The 20,152-nt window shown below is 36.5% G+C and overlaps 1 protein-coding gene across 3 annotated transcripts in view; it reads right to left on the reverse strand.

The window, feature by feature from the left end:
• Positions 1-5,020: 5,020 nt before the first annotated feature.
• The window catches only part of CDC14B (cell division cycle 14B), a 43,698-nt gene continuing 28,566 nt past the window's right edge, over positions 5,021-20,152 (reverse strand). The window contains exons 12-15 of one of the 3 annotated variants that reach the window (XR_014227267.1): positions 19,309-19,409; positions 16,731-16,876; positions 10,204-10,320; positions 5,021-6,912 (exon numbers count right to left, since the gene is read on the reverse strand). Coding sequence is in view for 1 of the 3 variants with exons in the window: in XM_082301058.1 (XP_082157184.1) it covers positions 16,765-16,876; positions 19,309-19,409 (213 nt within the window). In the remaining 2 variants the exon portion in view is untranslated. Of the gene's footprint in view, positions 6,913-10,203; positions 10,321-16,730; positions 16,877-19,308; positions 19,410-20,152 lie in introns of those variants that run through there. The other 2 variants (XM_082301058.1, XR_014227268.1) reach the window with 2 other exon arrangements.

Below are 20,152 nucleotides of genomic sequence, written 5' to 3' on the forward strand. Positions count from 1 at the left end.
TAGTACCCTTCTGCCATTAATGTTAATCTTGTATTACACAATTTTCACATAATTTTTTCTTTTTTCCCAGAGCTATCACAGGCACATACACATTCATATAAGAAAATGAATATATGTGTATCCACACACACATATATATATAAGCAGTGTTGAAAGTAATGCAACGCTGACTTATTATCAATGGATCAATAATTGAATGTGAAACATGATTATCTTTGCATAAACAGTACATTTAATCACTGAATAATGGGCATGAAATTAGAGCTTTTTCTCTTTCAGTAGCATATGCTGAGCAAGTACTGAACAGTTTCTGCTTGGAGTGGGGGAGCCTTCAGTGTTTGGAAGAAGTAACAACTGTTATGCTTTGACTGTGTTCCTAGAATTTAACTTGAAATACATTATATCTTCAGCAGTGTTTTATTTCTGTGAAAACAAATACCTTTTTGAATATATGATACAAGTATTTCAGATAGCTGTCTTGAGCACAGCCTTAGATACTGCATCACTTAATGACAGCGTTATGGTGGAGACGAGCTAGCCCTAAATAAACAGAATAAAGTTTCTGCTCTCCTTGTTTAGGTAACTAGTATGACTACTCATAATCTGTGTTCCTATTGTCTCTATGATGTTTTACAGCTAGTTAGCAGGACTTGATAAGCTGTTGCCTTTTAGCAATAGTAGTTCCTTTGTCTAGATTTGTACAGTAGTTACTGTTTGAATGAAAGATACCAAATTTTGCATAATGTAATTGAATTAGCAGGATAGCTCTGCCAACACATAAAAATAACAAGGTACAAACTTCTTTCTCATGCCAGAAGAGAATAATAAGCTGACATACTCTGATCCAGGAATTCTGTACTTGTTAGTTGTTTGGTTATATTTCTGTTGCTTATGGATTGAGTGCTTCTTTTCTGTTTTTCTGAGCTCTAGCCAAAGGCTTTGAACCTTAGAAGCTATTGTGGGAAAAGCAAAACCTAGTAATCTTTCCAATGAAGCTTCTGCCAGAGTGAAAGACGACCAGAGGCTGGAAAGGTCTGGTCAGTGGGAGACAGAGATAGAATGTGAACAAATCAACATTAAACAGTAGTTCACTTTAAAATAGATATGATAGTGGTGTGAAAGAGATGGACAAAAAGCACCTAGAAGCGTGACAGCAGGAGAAATGTCACATGTTGTGACTACTGGCTAGAGATTCTCACCTGTGAGTGTGCCATTTTGGAAAGAATGGTGAAAGATCAATCTAGTAATAGCAAAACATGAACTCGGGAAGAAATATGAGGAGGTCTAGAGAGCAGCTGTATTTGAAGGAGGGATAATGAGAAAGTTGAGCCCTTCCACTGAGTAGAAAACCAAGGAATTGTTCTGCTATCTTAAAAGAACGGCATCAAAGCACTGACAGAGGCAAAAGCAAGCTCACAAGGGTAAGAAGTGATGTTTCATAATTTACCCTCCTGCTGCTGGCATCACTCTCAGTTTGGATTTTCTCACATTAATAATAGCTGATGCCAAGGGTCTATTCCCATTGTGCTGTCAGGGTACGAGGACTCTAGGGTTTGCCACTTTTATCCTGTTTGTGCTGTAACTGAGCTGCAGCAACTGGCATGGTTCGAAGAGCTGGGAGTTGGAGGTGCTAGTGACACAGAAGAGCTTTTTATCTGCTGTGCTATGCTCTTACACAGCAGGGCCACCACATGCTGAGTTGAGGCATCAAGAACACCAGCAGCTTCTTGGCTTGTCTGGAGTCTTCAGCAGCCTTGTGAACTAGGACAGTTTGGTAGGAAGGACATGGACCAGGAATGGAGCTGTTGAAAGGACAGCTTTCTAGGTGCCTTCTTCCACTGCCTTTGTGACAGTCCAGCACTTGACAAGGCTCTTGGAAATATCCCATGGATGGAGAGTGTCATGCTTAATACCAGATTTATTTACTTGAAGATGGTTCATGTCACATGGCATTTCTGGTTTAGAGTGATACAAAGTATACTGGAAACACAAAAATATACTTAATACAGCAGTTGCAGTATACAGTTCAATCATAATACCAATATGACTCCCCTTACCAGTCCCTATGAAATACATCCTCACTGTCACTATGTTCCCGGGTGTCCCCAGCTGTCAGGAAGGAATGGGAGGGTTGATATTTAAGCTCATGTCTGTCTTTGAAATTCTTATGGCAGTTGTCTGGCTCTTATATTCTATGTATTCATTCTCCCCATGTGGGTCTGGTCTTCACTCTTAATGAAGAACTACTTACTGATCCACTCAAATAGCTATCAAAGTTTATCCAAAACAAAGGCCACCCCATGTTCCCTTTGAGTTGAGATGAAGTAATCTTTGCAATTGCTGTGGTCCATTACTCCCTAAGCTTAAAAAGCACATCACCCTTGTATATGTCTTATTCCATATTCAGGACTTACTGGTCAGTCACATCCATGTGAAACCAACCCCAAAACCAGAAGTAAATAAAGTAAAAAACATCCCTTCCTCAACAAACCCTTGGTGCGGTAGGTTTAAAGCCTGCAGTTTCTCTCTAGGACCAGACTCGAATTTCATGTGTAACAGTGTATCCTTTTTGCTATAGCATGTTTTTTGTCTACTCCTACATAAGCAGTGTAGGAACTGCAATGCAAAGGTGGCTAAATAGACCAAAATTTAAATTATTCAGAACTACAGTGAACAGATTATTCTTGCAGCACATTAACTTCTCAAGGGAATGGGTTTGGGCCACTGTTCAGTTTTTCTCTGTGGGATTCTTTTAGTCCTCTGCCCTCCCCGGCTCAGTGCCAGTATTCCTTACTCCTAATGATGTGATAGGACTTAACTGTGTTTTCCTGTGGGAATCACATGCATAAATTGGTGTTCTGCCAGGCAAGACCCACCATTCATTCTTCATCAGGCAACTTGCTTGTCAGGAGAAGGTGCTTAAACATCATGTGAATTTGGAAAGGATCACCTTACATCAGAAGAACACCAATTTTTCCAACTATAAAACCCTATCTTTGAGGCAAACAGAAGTTTACTTGCTTGTCAAACAGGCTCTGCTTGGTGTGTGCAAATTTTGCCTTTTCTAATATAGGTAAGGTAAGGGTGACAAAAAGTATTTGAGTTGGTCACTATTTTTTGTTGTTAGATATTTTTTTAAAGGGCTAAACTAGGCCATCACCTGTGCTTGTGCAAAAATCAGTGTTCCTAAAACTTTAGTTCTTCTGAGAAGCCTTCACTGTCATGGTAAGTATCAAAGTATATAGTATTTAAGATAATGCCTGTTTCTAAAAATTATATATAATCATAGAGGAAGGAGAAGAAGTAACTAAACCCCCACTGTTGTGTCTTACTGTGCTTTTTTTTACTGTGTAACAGTATCCCAACAATTCAAATAGAGTTACTGTTTTCCAAAGTGAGTTCTCTGAAATGTAGAGCCAGAAATTCTCTATTTTTGAAATTTTAAAAGTATGTGTTTTAAGAATCTGTGCTTTAATTAAAAGTTTTCAGGCAGCTGAGTCTGTTGTGTTTTTTTCAGTGCACACATAGTCTGTCTGGTGCAGATATGATCATACTGGAAATAAAACAGGAAAAAAACTCTTCTGATTATTTTTAATTTTACACAATTCATGTTTACACTTCTCACTATGCAGTATTTTGTATAAAATCAAATGCAATCTATATTGTTTTCAAATGAGACACAAATGCATATTGAACTAATTAATATTACAAGATAATATGAAGCTTTATCTTAAAAATACCTTCACCAAAATAAACTTTCATTCTTACAGTCTAAGTTAAAAAAATATGATTAGAAACACAGTTTAAAAATAATCAGGATGAACAGTACTGATTAGTCAAGAAATTTAAGACCTTGATAGCCTATACATGAGTTTACGTAAGACAGTCTGCAAATGATTAATATAAAAACTGCAGTGCAACAAACTGGTGAATATCACATTTATGTGTTGTGTTGGTGTTTTTTCTACACTCTCTTACTGTTTTAAATCAGCAGTGCTTCCTCTGCTGTCATACTGGGGCAAAAAGACAAGATCTGGGTTAACATCTGAGTTAAGTTTTTGGCACTGTAATGGAAAGTAGTGTTTTCACCCAAGATATTACAGCTTTTGAGCATGTAGTATCTTTTGAACTAAGAGATTGAGGAAGAATCCATCTGTCACGTATTTGAAAGAGGAAAGGATTTCTAAGGAGATTCTCCTAACTGATGAGACCAGAAATACCTTCATTCAGCTGCTCTGTTGTACAAAGGTGATGCAGCTGCCACAACACATTCCATTTTGGCACTTAATACTTCACAATTCAGAAAAAATTCAGAAACCAAGGACTTCCTCACCCATGCCCATTTTTCATTCTTGTACCTAAGACAACTTTGGTATGGTATATTAAAAATGTTAGACAAAGTAATAAAAATTTGTAACAAACTAAGCAGTACAATTAGTGGGACACAATGAGGTAATGAGTTAATTTTCTGTATAAGGCTGTTTGGAAAGTTCAAATGTGAAGTCCCTTTGACACTTACATGTTTCTCACTAAGGTACTGGGTGGTGGATGGGGTATCCTGAAACACATTGATGCCAAACGTGCAATTTTGGTTTAGCTAGTTGCTACTGTTTGTGCACTTGCGTTATGCAAATGTACTTCTGATGAACCTAAAAGTGCTAATGATTCGGCTGGTTACTTTAAAAGAGGCAAATTCTAATTTGGAATTTGGAAGGGGTGAGAAAGAGACCAATTAGTTTTGGTTAAAAAAGAAGATGCTAAAAGAAGCTCAGCTGAGGGCAAAGCCAAACACAGTAAATATTACAAAATCTTTATTTTGATTCTCACTTAACTACTTACATCCCTTCTCCCTTCCAAGATGAGGATTTTTTTCAAAAATAAACATAGATTCATATTTGCACAACAGACTTACTATTGTGATTACCTGTACTTCAGCTTTTGCACAAATGGCTTAATTAAAAAACCCAACCAACTGAAAAACCAACCCCACCCACAAACCCCCACTAAAAAACCCTAACCAAATAAACCAAACCTGAAAACCACTAAACCAAAACACTGCCCCCCCCTCCCCCCAAAAAAACCCACCCACAAAACAGCTAAACCAACCCCATTGAAACCCCAAGAAATTTTAATTGCCATATCAGGATGAGATCAGTCCCTCTCTTTTGGACGCCTTTCATCTAGAAAAAAAAGGGGGGGGGGGGGGGGGTGTGAAAAGTTTAAGGAGAAAACAAAAAAAATACTTTCAGTCTGAGCCTTCAACGGTCCTTTATTTTGCATCAAACCTTTTCTTTTTAATTTGTATTCATATTTTCAGATTTTGACTATCTAAGATCATGGATGTTACCTCTAAGCTTACTTAAACTTCACATCCTGTTTCTTCTCCAAGTCATGATGCTCTTGCTAGAAAATGTTTCAAATCACTGTGTGATACTCATACTGGCATTCAAAAATCACCAGCCTAACAGAAGGCTTAGTTTCCATTTAAAAGGACATAGATTGAAATTAGTCACTGAACATTTGCATTCATTGAAATAAAATTCTGTCTCTCACAGAGGTAATCTGCATCTTCAAAAACTTGTTATTCCATTACTAACATTTCAGATTTCCCCATTTCTTCTACCTACTGTAAGAGTCACTAAATCAACAGATAACTGATTCATATTTAAGGCTATGTGGTAACAGTCCTCATCTGAGGGATATGCAGCTATAACATCAGTTGGTGGACAAAGGTATACCAGTTTTGAAATTTCATCATGTGAAAACTAGTAGGAAAAGACACAGTTTTCCTGTAAGGGATGAAAATTTCAGTTTCAAGCAGATTCCTCTAAAAATGACACTGCTTTTTAACAGAGGTAAATTGTAATTCCTGAAGTGTTAGATGTCCAAATTTTTACCTGCCCCTGAGTTCCACTACCTCAGTTGTATGGCAACCTTATTTTCCCTTTTTTGTGTGCTGCACTCATTAAATGCCCCAAAGCTAAAAACCAGCAACACCCATGTTACCCAGTGTACCAGTGAAATCTGGGGGGAATTCTTACCTTTCATATATGGCAATTTAAAGTTTCACCTAAAGGACTTGATAGGAAAGGAAACAATAATGTAATGACATTTCAATATGACAGCACTGCTTTAAATGGTACACTGTTTTTCCTCCCCTTTAAAATCATACCAGATTTAAAGAAGTTATAACTCGTTCAAAGAGCCATTGGTTGTAAACAACTAAAAAGCTGTCACTATTAAAAACAAGTTAATCATTTACAATTAGTTTTTCCTAAATAAACCACATAACCTTTGACAATAAAGCACTCTTTGGTGGACAATAGTTATGTTGTGTACTCAATACTTCAGCTTCATAAAAAACTTCATACAAAGTAAGAAAGAGCAGCCGATCAACACAGAAGAGTACCAATACTATTAGAAAAAAAAGCTTTTGTAGTTGATTCTCAGACTCAAGTGAAGACTTAAGCCCTGTCTGAATGGACAACACAGATTTATATACTTAAAAGCTCCCACCATCTTTTCATTTCTGGTGGTCAGCAGCTAAGTAAGTGATTGCCATCACAGTTTATACACATGCATCATACATACTAGCAAGCTCTCTTTATAATAGAGAGCTTAAATATTTACACCTGAGTCTGAATGTACATAGATTTTGTTGGTTTTGTTTGAGAAAGTGGTAGCATGGTAGAAAAAGGTCTACCAAACATGTTGACAGTTCATTTTATTCTACAAGTAAGGAAGAGATTGTTCTATTTCATTTTTTGCTGAAAAATAGAGCCAAAGTGATCTTCCTTGAATTGCATTAAGTCCCCTCTAGTCATATCCCCTTCACTCCTGAATATCCTCTTCAACACTGGTGGCTTATTGGAAATTCAACGCAATACTGTTCTAGTCTTCGTGATGGATTGGCTGTTGAAATAAAACATATTTGAGGGAAAAAGTTAAAGATCACTCAGTATGTATTTCAAGCAAATATTTCTGGCAAGGTAAAATGAACAAATGAAACTTCAAAGAAAGAAACAAAAGGTAAAAGTCACTGCATTTAGTAACACAGCAATACTGATTGTCAAGAATGCATGGACTGGTCTGATCACAGATAATATGAAGAAAATTCTGTTCCATACAGAAATGCAAAAGAGGATTCAAAGTACCATAATTTCATTAAGCACATTTGTGCAACGCATTCCTTTTCTTTTCCTCTCTCTGAGGTGTTAGACCATAGGAAAAGTAGGAATAATAGTAAAGAAATATATATTTTTTAAAAGCTAGGATTAGATTACATATAGAAAAGTTCTGAAATGCTGCAGGTAGTTTTCAGTATTTTTCAGTATTTGAACAAGGGTGCAGAAGGCTGCTATGTAATATCCAGCAAAGCAAAGGCATATGAGATTTTTAAAGTCGACTCCTCTTTGTTAGGTTTTGTGATATTCCTCTATACAGTTTTCATACTTCTTCCCCCATACTCCCTATTATAATTTTTGTAATAAGTTGACCTACATTCCCTTAAGCACCGTTACACATCAAAATGCCTTTACCACTTAAAATTTCATTTCTAATCAACTACTTACCGTAAGAATTTAATTTTACTTCTGTTCTGTGTGGTAACATGGAAAAGACCATTTAACTTGTGCCTTATTGTGACTCAGTTGGTTTGGATGTGAAGTATGCACCTTGCTAAAATACAGACATGAACTTCACAGTAACTGGCAAATTTACAAGGAAGCTATCTTAACTGGGGAAATAAGGGTATCCACTGGCTTACAGACTGGCAATGTGACTTCCTGCAAAAACCAGTATTATGTCAATCACAAGATATGTGTTATGTCCATCAGTACTTTCAGTAGAAGGCAGCAGACGTCTAGAGATGTTCCACAAAGGAAATGCAGTGAGTATTTTAAATAGGATTGAAATTCTGTAAGTTCTCTTTGCAAAGCCAGAATAGTGTTTTAGCTGTAAATAGCTGTTTTGGCTAAAAAAGTCAGTCTGAAGACAATCCATAGTAGTGTCTGAAGGATGAAATGGCAAATGAATTTCCTAGCTCTGCAGATTATACTGCATTAGGATGGGTCACAAGTGTGATTCACATACAAAAAGAATTGACTAAAGTGACATAAAGCAGCAACAAATGAGATTGATGTAAAAATGGTGCAAGATGTTTCCACTGGAATGTATCAGACGAGAAAGTAAAAGAATAAGGATATACAGTAATGTCAGAAGTTCAGCGAAGTAAACGAAGTCTTGACAAAGACAGATGTTGGTTAGGGCATGATATCAATATTGTAGAGATAATTATTCTCTACCCTGCAATCCACTTGATCTGGATTAGGTCAATGAATCTGAGCACTCTGAGGTAGTGTGCACTGCTGATACTTCAAGAAATTAAGATAGATGAAAAGGCATGCTTAAAAAAATAATGATACTTTTTCAAATGCTACAGGAAAAATGAAAGGACACCTAAAAGACCAACAAGAAGATACTGGATTCTAAATCCAGTAAGTTATATGGTCATACCAAAACACCCTTCAGAGGGACCAGCACCCAATTAGCTCTTGCAGATTATAAAACAATTAAGAACTCCATAACTGACAGAACAAGGACAAATTTGATTATTGGATGGAAATATAAAGTAACTGAACTTCTCAGACCCCCAAATTTAGAAGAAAAGAAAGAGTATATGGAACGAAGTATTTGGGGTAGAAGTTTAAGAAAGTCCATTAAAATATGAAGGAAGTAATTTATGAAGTTTTAGATTGACCTGATCCTTGGCCTTCAGAGTCATACATCTGGCACCACACCTAAAGGACTCTAACAAAATTAATGACATCTTCTGTGAACTTTTTTTTTAGGGATGTTGTTTTCTCCTAAGGATAGGTATTCTCAGTTCACACAAAACAAAGGTCAGCTTGGAGAAGCGCTTTCCAGGAACTGAAAATCTCTCTTCAGATTACACATGTGCATGAATGCAGCCACAAAATGTTGCAAGCAGGTTAAAACTGGAAGAGGCATGAGGAATAGAAACAGCAGGCAGAATCCCATCAATTCTGTTTGAACCAAAACTGACATGGTGAAAATTGGGCAAAATGGAGAAAAAACCCAACCAACCAAAAGGAAAACCTGGGAAAATACTACTAATTTTTAGTAAAATATCTATTTCAAGAAAAAGACATTATATTTTAACATGCTATTCAGTAAATCAAAACAAAGTCATGACTAAAAATTCTCTGAATAGAATTTACTGCAGTCTACTGACTATTTCCATTGACAGAGTAAATTTTTCATAACTTTGTTACCTTTGAGGTAACAGGATGAAGGTGAAAGAAGAGCTCTGTGAGGAAAAAGCTGCAAAAGAACTAAGAATTTTCAGTGATATTTATAAATCAAGCCACATAACATAAGAAGTAGTTACGTGTCATCTTTACTCTTCCCAACAAAAATCTCTTCAGCACGTGACAGACTCATTTGAAAATTTTTCACTATGAGTTTAAGACAAATTCCACTAAATTGCAACCAATGGAAATAGTTTGGATATTGTTTTAAGTTACGCTCTCAGGCTCATCTTTTATAATGACCTGGGGAGTTGCCACAGGGGGGCATGATCACATGCACATACAAAGATACATAGCAGTAGTCCGGCCATATGCTTCTGGGCCAAAAAGCACTTTCAGTCTTGCATAAATCCATTAGAATTAAAATTTCATTAAGCTTTACCGAACAGGTTTCGTTCAGATTATCAGCCATACTCTCAGTAAAAAAAAAACTCATACCAGTATACACATGCATTTTACATGGTTCACCTTTCCACAATCACTGCATTTCAGTTGTCCATTGAATTTCTCCTAGTTTTGACTTCATGCACTGACTGGTATTTGACTTAATGCTGTGAGCAATTTTTTCCGTCTCTTACTCCAGGCAGAGGGGATTTCATGTTACCAAAATCCCTCATTTTCAGTAACTCTCATTCACATTAGGAATTACTACATAAAATTTTCAAACTTGAAAGACAGAGCAACATAAATAAATTACCTAAGATGTAAGGTTCCAGATATTTTCAGTACATGACATAAACCATTTAATTGTTTCTCACTTTTCATTGCTAGGAGAAGTTGAACTATGGCAAAGCTCCTGCCAGCACTGGATACAACAGCTCGAAGTATTTCCCTAGAGAACAGTTACAGGATCTGTAAAGAGGATAACTCTCACCTTTTTAAACTGTTTTTTCTTGCAGCAGACCTGGTAGTTCTTTTAGTAATGTCTGTACTGTCAGAAATGCTAGGTTCAGAGGTTTTATTTTTCTGAACACTGGACTGCAGAAATACTCTGTAAAGAGTAGGAAAAAAGAATGATTATCTAATTGGAAAGTTCTAGAAAACACTGAAAAGAGGGTATTATAGTTGCAGTAAAGTTAACAAGTATCAGCTGGCTTTTCACAAATCCTTCTGAAAAGCAAACTCTTCTGCTGAAACATACCCTTCTCTTTCCTAACATTCCTGTAATAACTAGGGTAATGCAAGTTGTTTTTATTTGGAGCATAGCAGCTTGCTTTGCTGGTTGGTTTTGTCAGGCTTTTTTTGCTTTCAAAGAATGGATCAAGTTAATAGTTTTGAATTTTCTGTTAGGTTTTTGGAAGACAAAAAGATCCAAAATTGCATTTTAAATTATGTTACAAATTAAAAAAAAGATAAAATCTGAAGTATGCAACAAAAGCAAGTATTATTTTCCAGACTGGCACAGAATTCTCAGAATGAATTCAGAATAAACCCCAAGTAATTAAATTTGTGAAGGTCTAAGTCTAAATCTCCTTCAATTAACCATGAGATGTTCCCTTCAAATAGGAAAATCATTGCAAATACTAGCATTTTGCTCCTAGAGGAAATAACTGAGTTTGAAATACTCAAAACTCAGCTTTACATGCTGGATGTACACAAATACTTCTCTGAAAGAACCTAGAGCAATATACTGACTATTTCTTAAACAGGCAGATAAATCCTAGTGCTGTTTATGCTAAGAAACAAAGAATTCCATATTGTGAAATGCAAACAACTATTTTTATCCACCAGACAACTGGTTCACAAGAAAATTACATTTGCTCTCTTCCTAAATACTTGTAATGAAATTATGATACTGTGGAGACAGAAAGTGACAACTGGTCAATGGAGCCCATGGATATCTGTTTAGTGCTTCATTTTATACATCTATTCTCTAGTCGTTCCATCTGTTCCAGCTATGAAAGTATGCACCATTTTAGAGATTCTGAGCTACGAGTAACTTAGCTATTACTGTTCCTTCTTCTGCTATTATAAGACTAATTTTCAGTGGCTTCACTGAGTCCAGTTGTATGAGCAGCTTACATTAGACTGGGAATCAAAACCTTCATTAAGTTGTGTAAGTTACAGTCTGGTCAGTTAATACTCTGAAGAAACTATTTTCACAGAATCCTAGATATCAATACTGAATGTTAACTTCTGGAGCAAAATACATGGGGAGAAAATATACACTTACATACTCATGTAACATACTCACCAAAAACAGAAATGAAAAAACCTCCAATGTTTTCATTGTTTTATATGTATTTGATTTTAGAATTAGAACATCCATTTGAGATAACACAATTTCATCCAAAATATATTCTTTATTCAGTAAAACTGATCAGCAACCTTATTTTTACTATACTCTTCTTGATTAGCAAACAAATGACTACATAACCACAAATTCCAAGAATTTTAAACTTCTACCTGAATAAATCTCTCTTAATAGTTCAGCCTTGCAAAATATTGTCACTTGATTTGCAAATGTTCAAACAAAACAGCCAGTTCCTCTGAGCTATCTTAATACAAGGTTTTAACGAAAAGTACTACCAAAAAGCAATGCAAATTCTACTGTAAACACAGGTCATTCAAAGTTGAAGGAATTGCTTATACAGGAGGCAGAAAAAATGGCCCCCAGATACCTTCAGCCTCATATCAAACTTCTTTAGACAGAACAAATTCTTCTAATCAAAATGTTTTCCTTGCATGCCCAAGGTGAAAACATTTAAAACCTGAAAGCTTATGTTATAGTTTCTACTGTGATTGTAAAACAGTTTTAGCAAGTTCTAATATTATAATTCTTCTTTCAGTGCCACATTTGTCATACAGCATGAACAAATTTGGTGTACAACACTTTCAACCAAGCACTAAAAATTACACCAGTGGTGAAAGAAGACTTGCATTATATTCATTATTTGTATTACTTCATTTGTGCTGATAGAAACTTCTGGGAATGAACAGAAAAGTACAAAGTCAGCTTAATCTCATGACATTTTATCACTGAAATATAAACATGAATAAATCACGGCACATACTGGTTTACTACTGCTCATGCAGCCAGAAATACGGAAAAATCATGTTTTCTCCTTAAGTACATACATTTGGTGTCTCTCTGCATAAAATGCATGCAAATGTACATATAAAAGAAAGCGAAAGTTATTGGAATGTAATCTAATGTTTATAATCTTTCTCTCTTAATCACCCTTTTTTTTCTAGACATCAGAAGTTCATAAAAACTGGTCAACATACATGGCGTAAACCCGTATACTTATCTAACATGCACTGAAATATGAACCAGCAGTGTGCCCTTGTGACCATGAAGGCCAACGGTGTCCTGGGGTGCATTAGTAAGAACATTGCCAGCAGGTTGAGGGAGCTGATCCTGCCCTTTTACTCAGCCCTGGTGAGGCACACCTAGAGTGCTGTGGCCAGTTCTGGGCTCCTCAGGACAAGAGAGACATGGAGCTCCTTGAGAGAGTCCAGTGGAAGGATATGATGATGTTGAGGGGACTGGACATCCCTCTTATGAGGAAAGGATGAGGGTGCTGGGTCTGTTCAGCCTCCAAAACAGACGACAGAGGGGACCTAATCAATGTCTGTGAGTATCTGAAGCAATGGTGTCAAGAGCCAGGCTCTACTCGGTAGTGCTGAGCAACAGGACAAGAGGCACTGGGCACAAACTGAACAGGAAGTTCCACCTGAACATGAGGAACCTGACCTGAACACCTGAACTTCTTTACTGTGCAGGCTACTGAGCACTGGAACAGATTGTCCAGAAAGGCTGTGGAGTCTCCCTTACTGGAGATATTCAAGACCTGCCTGGATACAATCCTGTGGAATGCATTCTAGGATGACTCTGCTTGAGCAGGGAGGTTGGAACAGATGACCCACTGTGGTCCCTTTTCAACACTATCCATTCTGTGATTCTGTGAAGCACTATGAGTTATCAAGATACCATTTTGCACAAACACTTAAATATTCATCTTTTCAACATATCAAACATAGTCCTTACTTCCCAGAGAATTTCATCTTATCTGTTCAAAACAAAGAAAGAAAATAAAAGAAGTTCTAAATGGAAATGTGACTTATAATAAAAATAGCCACCAGGAAACCAAAACAACCATCAAAACATCCTTGTAAGTTTGCTGTATTTGCCAAAGGGAGATAAGATGCCTTATGGGATCAGTTCAGAGCCAGCTGTTAGCAGAGTAGAACCTTTAACATTGTCTGCTCTTCAGTTGATATGCCATTTTTACATCTCAGATATATACAACTTCACTGGGCTACTCTACAGGAAAGAATAATTGAAATCCCTGTGAACAAAACATTCGCTAAATTATCACAGAGACATTTTTAAATCAGACTAGAATTCTGGACTTCCAAGGCTCATAGCACCTCAAGGAAAAGAGAGAGGGTTCCATTTATACCACCTTCTGACATGGTGTTGCAAATAAACACCCAGAGCTGTCTTTGAGCCTGACAACTGTCAGCTGAGGACCAGCAACAGTGCTACTACAGCTTTTATTAGAATGCTACTGCATATATGATAAAGGTGAGAGAAGAAACTAATGTATGGAATTTTGATTCAGCACAATTAGATTAACAGCTTTGCTTGATAGCAGGTTCAACAGATATGTTTTATAATGGATGTGAGATGAGGCCATGGTTGAGGAAAACCTGCCAAAATGTCAGCACGAAAAAAATATCCCAAACTGTATTAAAGAAGTGTAAGATCTCAGGACACCTACCTTACTGCTTTGTAGCTGTTCACATAAAAGAGTATGTCATACAACATCCAGAAACACCAGCAAACACATCTGATGTACACAAATGGGATACACAAATGCACTCAATGGGATATGATTGAAAAAAACCAAAACAAACAAAAAAGCCAGGCTACAGGATGCTGTAACAGTCACACTATTAAACATACATTTTCATTGTAAGAATTTTTCATCTCTGGTTCATCTGTAATGGAAACATCACTTGGTAGCTCTGATCTTAAATACACACAACAAATAACAGACTAGTTTATACAATGCTTCCTTATTCAAGCTAATACCTTGGTCTTTAAACAAATCAAAACCTGTTTAAATGGAGCAGTGTTCGGTTCAGTAGCAGCATCTTTTAAATAACTCACAACCTTTTATCACCATTTAACTCAGTGCAAGGGTGAAACACAGGCACACCAACAGGACACAAAAGCCCAAACTCCACAACCCAAGACAAAATCCACAAAACTTGAAGTGCAAGCAATATAACACATATTGGGGAGAAATCAATCGACACAACAAGCTTTTTTAAAATACATGATTACAGTATCCTAAGGAAGATACTGTAAGGAGGATAAAGAAAAGAGAGGTTACACAGGTGCATGTCTTCTCTGTCGGCAAAAGCCGTTTTAGTCTTGCCAACCAGTCTAGGCAACCTGTATTACAAGATCTGCTAAGTACAATACTGCTTTCTCCTTCATCATCTCATGATTTTTAAGAAAATAGACCTGAGACCTCTACCACTCTTCCAAGTCATCAACAGGTAAGTGACTGATAACTTCAGCATACAGGGCTTCAGCCAACACAACTGCCAGGCTATCCCAGAGAGATCCATAATCCTTAGTGGTACTTTGATCTCTTAAAACATGAGACATTAGCTGCAGAATGGAGAGAAAGTTAGGCAAGCTTTTAAGAAAAGCCTAAGTGTTTTCTCTCCCTATACTTAAACCAACACTGTATGATTGCTAATCTTGAAAACCAAGCAATAGCACCAGGAACTGGAAATTCCCAGTAAATGGGAATAACCAAATTGCTTGCATCGCATCTACCAACATCAAACAGTCTTTTTACCTCTAGCAAGGAAAAAGTGGTTTTAGTTTTTATACAGAACACAGAAACAATAAGAGAAAGAAAGGATGATAGTTGACTGAAATTGATCTTACAGTACAGCAAAACAAAGCACCGACTGCTTAATCTCTTTAACCTGTGTTTTAAGTTTAGCTTTTTAGTATGTGTTCAGAAATCTGAGGTCTGACTTCTAGAGACCACTGAGAACAGAAATAGTCCTACATTCAGTGTAAAACTTTGAAAATATGCCTCTCACATTATTTGAAATAATGCCTCTCAAGTATGTTATTTGAAAAAGTTAGGAGAAAAGAATTAAGTTGAAGTGATCTTTATTTCTTTATCATTTTTTCCCCAAAAGAACAGATTAAGATGATCTCAGCAAAGGCTAACTGAATAACTAAGCTGTTCAAAAGTCCCCCAGTTCTCATTATATAGTTATTTGGTCACTTATGTTAGAGAAAGAGTTTCATGCTTTTTAAGAAGTGCAGACAAAAAGTTGCAAGGCCAAAAGTACAGATGACAAAAAATCTCAACCTTCGTGTCTGTCAGGAGAGAATGCTGATTTCTTACTCAGTACTCTGGTGTAAAAGACTTTCTGACCATTTCTTCTCCTTGAGAGCACTAAGGTTTCACCCCAAGTAACCATTTTACTTGGAGGGTGGTGATGACAGAGGAGCTCCAGGGAGACTCAGAAGGAAGCAAAAAGTTCATTTGGATTTCCTGACAGATCTGCGTGCTGTTGAAATTTTTGTTTGACCAAAGGATGTCAGTTGTCATTTGATGAAAAGACTGCACCTTTTAAGTAGAAGCAAGGCACAGAAATCACTGTAGCTATTCTGATGAAAGCAGAGTGAAGAAAGAGTGAAAACTGTACTCAGGGAACTGATATGCTATTAATGTTTTCTCAGCTGCTGAATCCAAGTTGTCAGAATGAATGAATGTAAGTAATCTCCTAAAGCTCTATAAAACATAATTATGAACAAAAGAAGACGAAACCAGATTGTCTGGGTAAACAAGTGATCCTTGACCTAACACTGCAACCTGTCCCATCTTCTGCTATGTTAAAAAGGTAAAAAGAAGTCCTGTTTTATGCCATGGCATATAATGTTTGATCTCTTCATAGAAACAAAGATCTACTGACATTTCTACCAAATTCCAGTTCTTGGCATTTCATGGGAATAAAATCATGTGTTGGGAAACTAGCCTACTTTGCAAGTTCATGAACTTCAAAGTAAAACTGAAGCTAACATCTGCAATATGCAAAGGATAGGATCATATTTTAAAGCAGTACTTTTTCCTTCTTACAGATAATTTTGCTTATGTACTTTTGCTTATCTGCAGAGAAAAAAAGCTTCAAAACTAAAAGTTATTCTAAGAGCTCTTTGCATTTGTATATTGCATGCCAGCCATAAAAATCACTCAATTATTCCAAATATTATACACAAAAAATAACAAAGCCAGAGCAGTGAAATTTACCCTTGCAACAAAGCCAGTAAGAAACATGACATGAAAACATGCATTTATGAGACATACTAGACAGAAAGGTGTGAGATATTATAGAGAAATGGAATGGGACACTTACACAGTGGCTCTCTCTCAGGGGGTCCTGATGGTTACTATGTTCTTAAACCATCTAGACAGAATAGCAGGCTGGGCAGAAGGGAGCCACATACAATCCACCAGATGACAATGCTACACAGTGTAGACACCAGCATAGCTAGGAGCCATCTAAAAGGGATTGGAGGGGGAGGTAGAGATGAAAAAAAAAATCAAAAGCAAAAGCTATTGGTGTATTTTAAGCTTGTTTCAAGTTCTTCAAAAGGATACTGTTCTATAACCTTTGCCATGCATTTCTTACTTTCTATGACTAACAATCCATGCAGCCATAAATTGCCAAATGTAGTACCCATGTGCTGGTGGAAATCAAAGCAAATTTTCTGAAATCCTCACCAAAGTCACCTATTTCAAAGAAAGTCTGTATCACTCTTGGAAATAAGTGCATGCAGGAGCAATACATCTCTGACCACTTGCTGCCATCTCTTACACAGTTGGATCAGCCTGTATTCACACATCCTACTTCACAATCATACATTTTGATCCTAAAACATTAGATCAGAGACACGTAAGTTTGCAGAAACAAACAACCAGATGATGGGGTGTATTATCTTCCTGTGTAAGAAGCAAAAACCAATTCATAATCCTTTGCTACAGGTGCAGAATATTGCTTATTAGAACATATATAAAATATCCAGTCATGAAAGCATAAAGAATTCATACAGCCAACTTCAATAAACACTCTATACAAATCCCTTGTGACTTAAAAGTAAATAATGCCTCAGTTTTCAAAGACTAACTGTCCAAGCTTCTGGTGCTCTTACTTTGCTCCCCCCCACTTCTTTTTTCCTCTGAAATAAAACTACTTAGAAGATTTAGAAGCTTCTGGTTTTTTGCTTAGATAAAAGTAATCAATTTTACTGCAAGACTAATTATTTTAACAGACAACTGAAAAGGAAAGAGACTAACACCTCTTGTAGCAGAAAAAACTTCTGACTCATGTAAGGCAGCCAAATATTTCTTGCAATAAAACAACAGTAACACAAAGAATGTATGAATTTACACATTCATTTTTCACCATATTATTTCAGTACAAGTTGCAAACCATAAAAATAACTCAGGGGAACAGAAAGAGGTAAATTGAAACTCCTTGAGCCACAATGCACAATGTAAAAAGCAGCTATAAGCTCCAGGTAAATTATTTTAATTCTACACAAGTACCAGCTAACTAGTTTTAACTAGAGCAGACATGTTGCAGAATATTTCATGAGTGGAATAATATTTTAACAGTAGATAGGTCTTCTGTTAAGAAGATACTAACACAATGGCTCTGAATAGGTTATCACAGTCTACAATCATCGCATGGAATATACAATAAGTGTGTGGCAATTAAGTACTTGACCACTAAGGCACTTCTGTGCCTTAATCTGCAAGGTCGTTTTTTTTACTGTGCTATTTGAGATAACTGAGGTGATGCATTTTGGCATTTTTTAAATGTCAGCTGGGCACAGGCTTTGTTCCAAATATGTTGTATCTTACATGGCTGCCCGTGTAAATGATAAGCATGAACAAAAGAGAGAATTTTAAAACAAAAGTAGAAATCATACATAGCAATGTGTGAAGGTTTCCAAAGTCATGTTCCTTTACCTTCACCATATTTTTGCTACATACTTCTCACTTTTTCTAAAAGTCTGATGACAGCAGTGATCTTAAAAAAAAAGAAGAAAAAGAAAATAAAAATGCCAGCAGGTAGCACCATCATGTCCTACAGAATGACAACACAACAAAAGTCAAGTTGACTGTGGTCTGTGACTTTGGTGATGTGTCATTTGCAAAAATCTGACAGCTAGGGGTCACCATTTCTTTCCTCGCAATCCAATGAGATCCAGCTAAGTTTTCCAAGTGTTGCATTGTCCTGCAGTTTACTTAAGGGCAGAGAGAAATTTTTTGTACCTACAGTTGGTACAAGCTACAACAGATGCAAACTTGCTTTTACAGGTGGTGTTTAAGGACTTGTCTAAAATAAAGATTACCAGTTTCCCTGACAAAAGTGCACTTCTTTGAATTTGTTTACTGAAACTGTTACTAGTCTGCCTTCCAGATTCACCAGACATTATCACAAAGCCCACAGGATTTAGGGAAAGTTCTTTTCCAAGGAAGAGAAAATGAAAGGAAGCTAAAAATCCTTCTTTCAACTCTTTTTAGGTAGCTGACTTTACTTCAAACACCAGCATGTATCTTACTTGATCCAATCAAACAAGATCATACAGTCATAGTCCTTCATTTTTATACTACCATAGGAAAGACAAGAGAATGTTTGTGATTAAACTGAAAGTAAAGCATTCAGAAGTACTACAGAAGCTTGTAAAGTGCAGAATACTAGCATTAAAAACTATACAGAAAACCAGAAATTCAGTCATGCAGTTCTTTAATGAAGTTCTCCTGCCCCCTCAGCACTCACCAAGTCTTCAGAGAAACGGTGAATCTCATGTTTGTTTTAAGGGAGTAAAAGCAGCATTGGTAACAAACCTTTGAGGGCAACGGGAAGTATTCATGAAGAGGATAAAAGTGTTTCTGGCATTTTATATATTCAGAAACTGACTTACGCTAGTGGAGATGCAGCTGGAGCTTTTGCTTGTCTTTTGCTTTTCAGAGCACGAAGCTTATCCCCTTGTGTTAGACAGTTTGTTTCATCATCGTCACTGTACTGGATAAGTGGAGGGGGGAAAGGATAAATCAAGATTAAAATAAAGACACTTTGATATTTAAGAAGTAACTTCATTTTAAAGCTTAAAATTAGAATTATCTCAACAGGATAAGGTCAAAGGAAATTCATTTGCATAAATACAGTTCTGTTCCTTCCAGTTTCCTGTTTGCTGCTTTTGAAGCTGTAAACCATTAAGTGGTGTCATGAATTGCATGCATCAGAGTATTGTCTACTTTTAAAACACTGGAAACAATACTTTATCAAATCTTTGCTTAGGTACAGTATAATCTTCACTTAATACAGGATTTCCCTCCTTCACTTGCCTTTTCAAAACAGCAGTACCGTCTTTTTCAAAAAGCACCATCAAAAGGTATTACAGAAGCTGCAATTACTTAGAAACTAAAACGAGGTTAAAAAAACCCAACAAACCCTTTTATCCCTTCCCTTTAAATACACACAGTGAAGCAACAGACAATCCAAAATGAAACCAGTGTTTTTGATTGCAGATTGTGAGTACTTTTTTCTATTATTGACCTAATTACAAAAGACTACAGCATGATGATGCTCCTATTTCACCTGTGTTCTGAACTCCATTTTTCATAATTGCTGTCCATACTTTTTCCCCCCATATCCCTTTATACAAAAACGGTGAACATAAAAAAAAAAATCTGATTAACAAAGTTTTAGTGTACCCACAGGTTTGTTCAAAACCTGAGAGATTTTCAACAGTTCCAACTTTTACA

Source organism: Coloeus monedula (genome assembly GCF_965178545.1).
Source record: "Coloeus monedula genome assembly, chromosome: Z".
In the NCBI taxonomy this organism is placed as follows: domain Eukaryota; kingdom Metazoa; phylum Chordata; class Aves; order Passeriformes; family Corvidae; genus Coloeus; species Coloeus monedula.